Raw genomic sequence first — 9,263 nt, forward strand, 5'->3', positions numbered from 1 at the left:
TGTCTTGAGATAACCCTTGTTATGAATTGATACTATAAATAAAATTGAATTGAATTGAATTTAACTGCCCCTTCTTTTTTTTTTAAAGCAGTTGAAGACTTTGTTATTCAAATAGGCTCTTAGTTAGATGTGGCTTTTTATGATTTTGTGTAGCTGTGTTTTCCTTTGTATTCTTATGTCTTTCATTTATGGTATTTCACTTTATTGTAAAGCACTTTGTGATTTTTATCTGTGAAAAGTGCTATACACGTTTCTTACTTACACTTACTTACTTACATACTTACTTTCTTTATTTCTAACTTTCTTTATTTCTAACTTTCTTTATTTCTAACTTACCTTCTTACTTAACTTCTTACTTACTTCTTAATCGGCTGGATTACTGTAATGCACTTTATATGGGGGCTAGCGGGTCCTCCATTGCTCGTCTTCAGCTTGTACAAAATGCTGCTGCACGTCTTTTAACAGGCACTAGCAAGTATGAGCACATTTCCACCTATTTTAGCTTCACTCCACTGGCTGCCCGTCAATTTAGGATTCATTTTAAAATTCTTTAATTGCTTTAAAGCCTTGAATGGCCTTGCCCCCCCTTACTCTCTGAGCTGCTGCACCCCTTCAACCCTAGCCGATCTCTCAGGTCAGCTGACCAGTGCTCCTGACGGTGCCTAAAGCTAGGCTTAAGCTCAGGGGGGACCGTGCGTTTGCCGTCGCAGCTCAAAACTTTGGAATGGGCTGCCTCTGCACATTAGACAGGCCTCCTCTCTGTCTCATTTTAAAACTCTTCTTAAAACCCACCTCTTTTCTTGGCTTTTACACCAGGTAGAGTGATGATTTATGTGTATACCTTTACCACAGCCGCTAGTGCATTTTGTTGTTTATTTTATTATACTTATTATATTTGTGCTTTTATTGTGTTATCTATTATTTCTGTATGATCATGTTGTGCAGCACTTTGGAAACCTTGTGTTTGTTAAAATGTGCTATAAAATAAAGTGGATTGGTTGGATGGATACTGACTTCGTACTTATTACTCACTCACTCACTTACTCACTCACTCACTCACTTACTGTGCTGCTGCTGTTCATGTCACTAAACTGCTGACTATTATATTTCCAACAGCAGCAGCCTCGGACTGGACTTTTCTTCCTAAATGTTGGACTGCACCTTTAACGCCGCTGCACGCGCGTAGTGGTTGTGTTTGGCCAATTAGTATGTAGGTGGAGCACAGGAAAAAACAGACAGACAGGCACGGGTTTTTTTTCCCCAGTTCCTGGACGCGGAGGAAAACGTGTCAAGTGTCCTTCCAGTTGCAAGAAGTAAGTCGCAGCCAGGCGGTTGATGAAGTCCGATGGTGTTGGAGGAAGATTTCCCGATGATTGAAGTATCGATACCGTCTCTGGAGAGGGAAGTGGATGAGTCGGGGAAGTGCAGAAAGGTGAGGAGGACGCTGTTTAAATCTTTTGTCAGTCTAACTTTTTTTCTTTGTCGGCAGCGTATAAACACTCTAACGTATTATCCCTCCATAATCACTTTTGGCTGTGTTATTATAAGTTACTGCATGGCTATAGTTTGGTTTTAACGGTGAGCTGCGACACCAGGTGAGCCAGGTAACCTGCAGGCAGAGTGAACGTGCGTTGAGCTCGGGCTTTCTCCGGGTTTTCTCCAGAGGTGCAAGAAATCAAACTATCAATGTAACAATAGAGTCTTGCTTTTGAACTTTGCTTTTAAAAAAAGTAATAGTGCTGGAAGAAGTAACTGCACTATGGAGATAATTATACTTTACTTATAGGCTATTTCCATTTTCTGCTACTTTAGACCATACTTCTATTTCACTACATTCAAATGGAAAAAAGCTTCCCAACCGAATATTAAATGGTTAAAATCAGCTCCATCTTTACCAGCTGCAACATGAAAGTGATGAACACATGAATGCATCAATAATTATTATCCAACAATAATATACTGTAGCCTATATTGTTTTGAAATGGGTAATTCTGCATAATGAGTACTTTAGATATATTTTGATAATATTTTTAGTACTTTTACATCTAACAGAGTATTTCTTCACTGTAGTAGTACTTACGTACAAGATCTGAGTACTTATTTCACCACTGCACATATTATCTATGTGAAAATAGCAAACCTGTGTGTGTGTGTGTGTGTGTGTGTGTGTGTGTGTGTGTGTGTGTGTGTGTGTGTGTGAATACTCATAAGGTGTCTGTGTAAAAGTACAGAAGCATTGGCAGCAAAATGTACTTCAAGAAGTAAATGTGCTCATTTTGCAGAATGGCCCTGTCACTCGTGTATGGTGGTCGAAGTATTCTTTAACCCAAGTAAAAGTAACAATAGTTACTCCATCACAGGTAAAAGCCCTGCATTTAAGGTCTTACATCACGGGTCTTCAACAGGGGTCGTACTGCATGGGGGTCGCGAAAGTTTTGGTTGATTAGACTTTTTTTATATTCCCCCCCCCCCCCCCGCAATTTTTTCCACTAATTGAAATGTCTTTAATACACATTAACATGAATTCAACACACGTTAGTAAACAGATAAATGGGGCAGAAGATGTCTTTCGTCATCAATGCACACATGGCACTATAGGACCAGTTTGATATAACACAATTTTAACATATATATAATTAGGGGGTCCCCGCTCCTCTCGCCATCAGTTTGGGGGTCCTTGGCCTGGAAAACGTTGAAGACCCCTGTCTTACATAATTGAAAGTACAGAAGTATTATCAGCAAAATGTACCTAACGGAAAAACGGCCATGAGATTTTTGTTGTCTCACAAGATGGAAATAATTATGAAAAGTATTGCAAAACTGTATTTCAGTAAATTAACTCATGCATTTAAGGACCAAGTAAACATATTGTCATAAAGTTTGTGTACCTGGAAGAAGCTTTTCTGTAGTTGGACATGTTATCGTAATTTGCTCCTGTGCAAACAGTGATTAGTGCAGAAAGCTGTAAAGTAGTGGTGACATTATACTGCTGTACATGTTGCCTCCTCTTCCTGAGCGCACACACACACACTCACACTCTGACACACAATACTCTACATGGGAAGACTCATTAAAACAAGGAAAAGGGTAAAATAAACAGAAGTGGCGTCTCAGTTTAATAACTGTTTGACTAAAGTTCTCTGTGTTGCTAGTTTATTGGCGGGATTATAAAATCAGTTAAATACAGCAAGCTGAAATGAAACTAGTCAGACCTCCAGAGAACAGTCACCCAGGTATTCATTTGTGATCAATCTCATTCACGCCTACATTATTAATTGTTAAAAATAAAAATGACACAAGCCTGGGAACATTTTTATCACCTCAGTCTGAGAGCACAAGGCGTTGGACTCAAGTTACTTTTGGTTTACATTACTGATAAAGCAAGTGGTAAATGTAGAAGGGCATCCTGCAGTTTGTTCTGAACAAACTGTCAAACATTCAGTTTCTACCCAGCAGCAGAATGTTCTTTTCATTAGTTTTAATTTATTAAAATAAAACATTATTTTGCCATCCAATTCATTCACCTTTTAAGAGAGGACAACATGAAGTACACCTGATATTCTCCACACTGCAGTCATCTGAAGAGGTTAGGAGTTTTGATCGAACATCTGTTGCAAGAAAAGGGAAAGCTCAGATTAGTAATTTAGACATCTATCTAAAATTGCTTTGTGCTTTAAAAGAATTGTTCAAATCTTTCAGCCCATGTACAGGTTCGGTGATTCCACAGCGCAAGCTGCTGAAATTTTGACGTGTATAAGTGTTAAGTTTGCAGAACTGATGTTCTTCCCATGTGCCTGGGGAAATAACTGTATTATTTTAACCTTTTGTCAAGCAAATGTGTTGTATTGTATAGTTCTATTGTCAAAACCAATTAAAGCTCCTGCAGATCAGATGTCTGATTTGGAGATCAAATACAGAGCATACAACACAGACAATAAAACTCAAAGTTTAAAACCAGTTTTATCCCCAAAATCTTAGTTCAAAACCTAGACATTATTGTAAAAGTTTATAAAGCAAAGGATTTGTGTAGAGTAACTTTTAGTAAACCAAAACATTACAAGTAATCTCTTCATTTTAACTATCTACTGTATAAATTACAGCAACGTCTATCTGTCTGTTATTTGCATATCTCTCAAACCGTTAGTCCGATGGATTGTGTTGGATTAGAAATGCAAACGATCAACCCAGTCTCGTGTCGACGGAGGGCCCAGCCAGTACATGTTGACTGCTCCAACTCTCTTTCTGAAGTCCTCCTGTGTCCATCCATGAGTGAGAATGTGTGGTTTAATCCAAAAATAATCAGAGCTACTTTTTTCTAAATTGAGATGTTTGTTTTGGGGAGATTGTGTCCCAAATGTGTATGTAAAGGTTTGAAAAAGGAGAAAGAAATAGGGACTGTTGTTGACTCACAGCACAAAGAAGCTGACAATGTGAAATAATATTTTATAATTAATGACAGTATTAAAGAGGTAACCAGCAACAAAAAGGAAACAAATTGAAAATGCAAATGATATTGTTAAATATATATACAGTGGTGTGAAAAAGTGTTTGCCCCCTTCCTCATTTCCTGTTCCCTTGCATGTTTGTCACACTTAAGTGTTTCGGAACATCAAACCAATTTAAACAATAGTCAAGGACAGCACAAGTAAACACAAAATGCAATTTTGAAATGAAGGTGTTTAACACTGCATTTCATAAAAAACATATACCAACAGTAAAAAATGGTGGTGGTAGTGTGATGGTCTGGGGTGTTTTGCTGCTCACGGACCTGGAAGACTTGCCGTGAAAAGGAACTATGAATTCTGCTGTTACCAAGAGATCCTGAAGGAGAATGTCCGACCATCTGTTCGTGTACTCAAGCTGAACGAACTTGGGTTCTGCAGCAGGACAATGATCTAACACACCAGCAAGTCACCACGAATGGCTGAAGAAAAACAAAATGAAGACTTTGGGGGGTAGCCAAAGTCCTGACCTGAATCTATTGAGATGTTGGTATGACCTTAAAAAGGCCGTTCAGGCTCGAAAACCCTCTAATGTAACTGAATTAGGACATTCTGCGATGATGAGTGGGCAAAATTCCTCCAGGACGCTGTAAAGCCTCATTGCACTTATCGCAAACGCTTGGTTGCAGTTGTGCTGCTAAGGGTGGCCCAACCAGTTATTAGGTTTAGGGGGCAATCACTTTTTCACACAGGGCCATGATGGTTGGATTTTTTTTCACCTTTAATAATAAACGCCTTGAATTACAAATTGCATTTTGTGTTTACTTGTGTTGCTTGACTATTGTTTAAATTGGTTTGATGTTCCGAAACACTTAAGTGTGACAAACATGCAGAGGAACAGGAAATGAGGAAGGGGGCAAACACTTTTTCACACCACTGTATCTATATATATATATATATCGGTAAAAGAAGCATACATTGGTTTTTGCCGCTCTAGTCTCTGGCGACTCTCTGCCCCCCCCCCCCCCCCCCCACGCTGCACGCTGAGCACAGCGCAGGACCAAAGACAGACAGGGTGAAAGAAAGCAGCAGAGCTTTGGCTGCTACGATGTAAAATACACCTCAGAAACACAAAAATGTGCAAAGTAGCACTACTTTGGACTGTCTTTGACTCTGAATAAACAAACGACCAATCCTAAATTTAAGGACGTTTCAGAATCCCACACATGCAAAGCACAACCAGCGACAGACAACATGTGGCAGACATAACGTGATGCCACTTATAGGCAGGCAACCAGACACTGTTTTTGAGTCACATTGTTGTAAGTATCACATGATGATGCATCATTTCACAAAATGGTTTGTCTTCTGTATAATCATGTTATTCAGCAGGCTATCAATTACCCCCGGTATGGCGGCGGTGTGTATTTTCACCGACTGCGGATTGGCTGCGTCCCGACTCCGTCCCAGCTCCGGCAGTCCGCTGCCCTCCGGAGCAGATACGTAGAGCTCCGCAGCAATTCAGCACATGCCAGATAGTTTAGGACAGGAAGTCGAGCACAAAAACAAAAGGAAACATCTGGTTAATTTTCAAAATAAAATAAACCGCGCTCACAGCGGATCATTTTTCACTGCACTACACCTTAAAAACACCGCACCGAGTTGTTTACCCTCTACTCCTCTGGATGGAAACAAACTGTTGTTGGTTTTGGGGTTTTATTCTACATAAATTTGCAACGAATCCGGACCTGGTGGGTGTTGACGGATTTGAGAGCCATGTTTTAAAAAGCTTGAACTTGATGATTAAGCAAAAAACAAACTGGAATTATTTTGATCATCGTTTTAAAAAAGCATGACGCACCAACTGTAAATGTCCAGCCTGACAACCTCTAAACTCCCTCAATGATGGATTGTGAATAAATCCTCTGTGTGTCTCCGTCTGTCTTTTTGTTTGCAGCTTTTCAGAGTGGAAGTCTTGTTTCACGGGAGGAAACATTATGTGCTCAGAAGAAACAGCGAATTCCAGACTCTCCACAGAAAAGTATGTTGCTTTTTAACCACGGTCACAATTATTACAGTGTTACCGAAATTCCCTTTCCTGTTTGTGGTGCTGCATAATATGCTACGAGATGTACAGCATAAGTCGCTTGGAACGTAAAATAAGAAATGGCTCTAAAATTACAATGAAGCTTCACTTTGACGGCCTCTTGCATTGGAAATATATATTTTTTTAGGTTTAAAACATGATAAGGAGTGTTTAATAGTTCTGAAATTTTTGCACAAGAATTCAAGTCAAACCTAATATTCACATTGAATATATTCTAATAACAATAAGTGTGTTTTGGGTAAGAGAAACGAAAGTTTTGGGGTGTGAGCATGCAAAAATTCACCACCACCCTTTTGATAAGTTGACCATTTTATATAATATCCAAAAAATCTTGTTATTTTCTTTAAATGGTTGTAAATGGATAATATTATTATAATATGGAGAACAGGCTAACATACGAGCCCCGGAGGTGACATGGAGGGGGAAAAAATAAAAAATGCATATACTGGGGACAAACACTTTTTCTAGATCTTGACTTTTGTTGTTTTATTATATATCTTGAGTTTCATTTGCGAGATTTTGACTTTGTTTTGCGTGTTATCAACTATTATTTGCAATATCTTGAGTTTAATTTGCAAGATCTCGACTTTGTTTGCGAAATGTCGAGTTTTTATTTGCGAGATCTCGCAAATCCAATAATCAAGGCTTACATAGCCAGCTAGTAGCGCATAGCTAGCTAGTAGCACGACATGATTACATCACCTTGGAATGTCTAAATACTCCCTTTGTTTAATTTGATAAGCATTACTAGGTAATATATGCCAAAGTGAAGTGTTATAAGGAGCCTCTTAGAGAAGCTGCTCCTCTGTTGGACCAGTGTGGGGTGGAGAGGGTGCTCGGGGTTATCCATGATAGATAACAGTTTGTTCAGTGACCTTTTGTCCACCACAGCTTCAAACGTGTCCTGTTTGCAGCCAATCACGGAGCCAGCCTTCCTGATCAGTTTGTCCAGTCTGTTTGTGTCGCTCGCTAAACAATTATATTTGCAATAGCAGTACAATATGCAAAGATATTTTTTTATATTTTGAACTGTGCATTGTTTTTTTCTTCCCTTGCCTTTATTGGTGCATTGCTACGTTTCTTGCTATATTACCAAATTACAATCAGTGGAATAGTGTGAAACACGCAGCAAAAAGGGAATCATGCACATACATTTGCAAAACAGGACCTATTCATTAAAGAGCTTCTAGTGGAAAAAGTCATTTTCAGCCATTTCATATTTCGTAAGCTATCAATTCAATTTTAATTATAGTATCAAATCATAACAAGAGTTATCTCAAGACACTTTACAGATGGAGTAGATCTAGACCATACTCCATAGTTTACAAAGACCCAATAATTCAAACAAAAGAGCAAGCATTTAGTGCAACAGTGGTGAGGCAAAATGTCCTTATAGGCAGAAACCTTGACTGATGAGGAAAACTTCCTTTTCGGGAGAAACCTCGGACAAACCCTGGCTCTTGGTAGGCGGTTGTCTTTTGGTGCCGGGTGGTGTTGGAATTTAAAATGTTATATGTGCTTAAACATTGTGTGTGATTTGCATTATACATTTAAGCTAAAAGGCAAAAGCAGTGGCAATTCTAGTAACAATAACCATAATGGAACTATGACTAGACATAGTAGTTGTAGTAGTTCTTGGCACGCACAGATGATTGAAGGTTCATGTTGTAACTTGTGGTGCCTGCAGCTCAGGAAGATCACCCAGACTCCAGATTTCCCGAGCAAAAGGAACCCCCATCTGAGGACCAAACCAGTGGAGCAGAGGAGGCAGGAGCTGGAAGACTACATCCAGGTAAAACATTCAGGTGTCCGCCCGGTGATCTGATTTACTGAACCAGAGATTTGACATGGCACTCAAACTAAACTAAAGCCTATGTTGGGATCAAAAGTAATCCCATAATTTGGAAAGCACTACAAATAAATCTAAAGTTTACTAATCATTCTGTACAGCAACTACTAAATGTTCTAATGTGCCACATGAGTATTTTATCTAATGGCTCTATCTAAAAAGGCAATGGTACGTATGCCAAAGGTGTGTATCTGCACGAAACACTTCAGAATAAATGTTACTTTAAAGATATAGTGCGTAGTTTCTGTCGCTCCCATGAGGAATTCTAAGTAATGACAACAACACTGTAGGCACGTCCACATGGTACAAGCCTTCCGCGATCGTGCACACGCCCCCACCCATCCGCCACGCAGTTGTTAGCAGCTAAGGAGAAATAGCCTAAACATCTAGACGCACCCTAGCGTGAATGTAGTTTGCAGCCAGGGTCAGTCTAGCAACTCTCTGTTGGCTTGCGAGCTGGAAAAACCAAACTCTAGTCAGGCCAATCACATTGTAGTCAGTGGGTGGGCTTAACATGATGACGGCAGAGTTGCGACGGTTCCCAGTGAATTCCCTGCTACTTGAAAATAAAGAAAATGTCTGCTACTGCTGGCTAACAGCGGCCTTTCAAATCGGCTTTGGCCACGACTCTGGAAGACTTGGAGTTAAGCTTTTCTTTTAAGAAAACTTGCTTCAGTCCCCCTACAGGTTGGAAGCGGCATTGTCCCATTATGTCTCATTGGAACTACAGATCCACTACCTGATCTGGCAAACTTGCATAGTGCGGTTATAGCCGGTGGTGAGTTCCCACATCCAACATCTTGATGTGGGTCTTGTTTGTCAGGCTAAAGAAGGACAGCAGGATTACAAAAAAAAAAAAAAAAAA

General features: G+C 39.6%; 1 protein-coding gene across 1 annotated transcript in view; it reads left to right on the plus strand.

Moving 5' to 3' along the window:
- Nucleotides 1-1,181: 1,181 nt before the first annotated feature.
- Nucleotides 1,182-9,263, plus strand: part of snx22 (sorting nexin 22) — an 11,716-nt gene continuing 3,634 nt past the window's right edge. Inside the window, exons 1-3 of the mRNA XM_032523912.1 lie at nt 1,182-1,432; nt 6,400-6,483; nt 8,237-8,341. Coding sequence (XP_032379803.1) covers nt 1,346-1,432; nt 6,400-6,483; nt 8,237-8,341 — 276 coding nt within the window. The 5' untranslated portion in view covers nt 1,182-1,345. The remainder of the gene's footprint in view (nt 1,433-6,399; nt 6,484-8,236; nt 8,342-9,263) is intronic.

Source organism: Etheostoma spectabile, chromosome 8 (genome assembly GCF_008692095.1).
Source record: "Etheostoma spectabile isolate EspeVRDwgs_2016 chromosome 8, UIUC_Espe_1.0, whole genome shotgun sequence".
Classification (NCBI taxonomy): domain Eukaryota; kingdom Metazoa; phylum Chordata; class Actinopteri; order Perciformes; family Percidae; genus Etheostoma; species Etheostoma spectabile.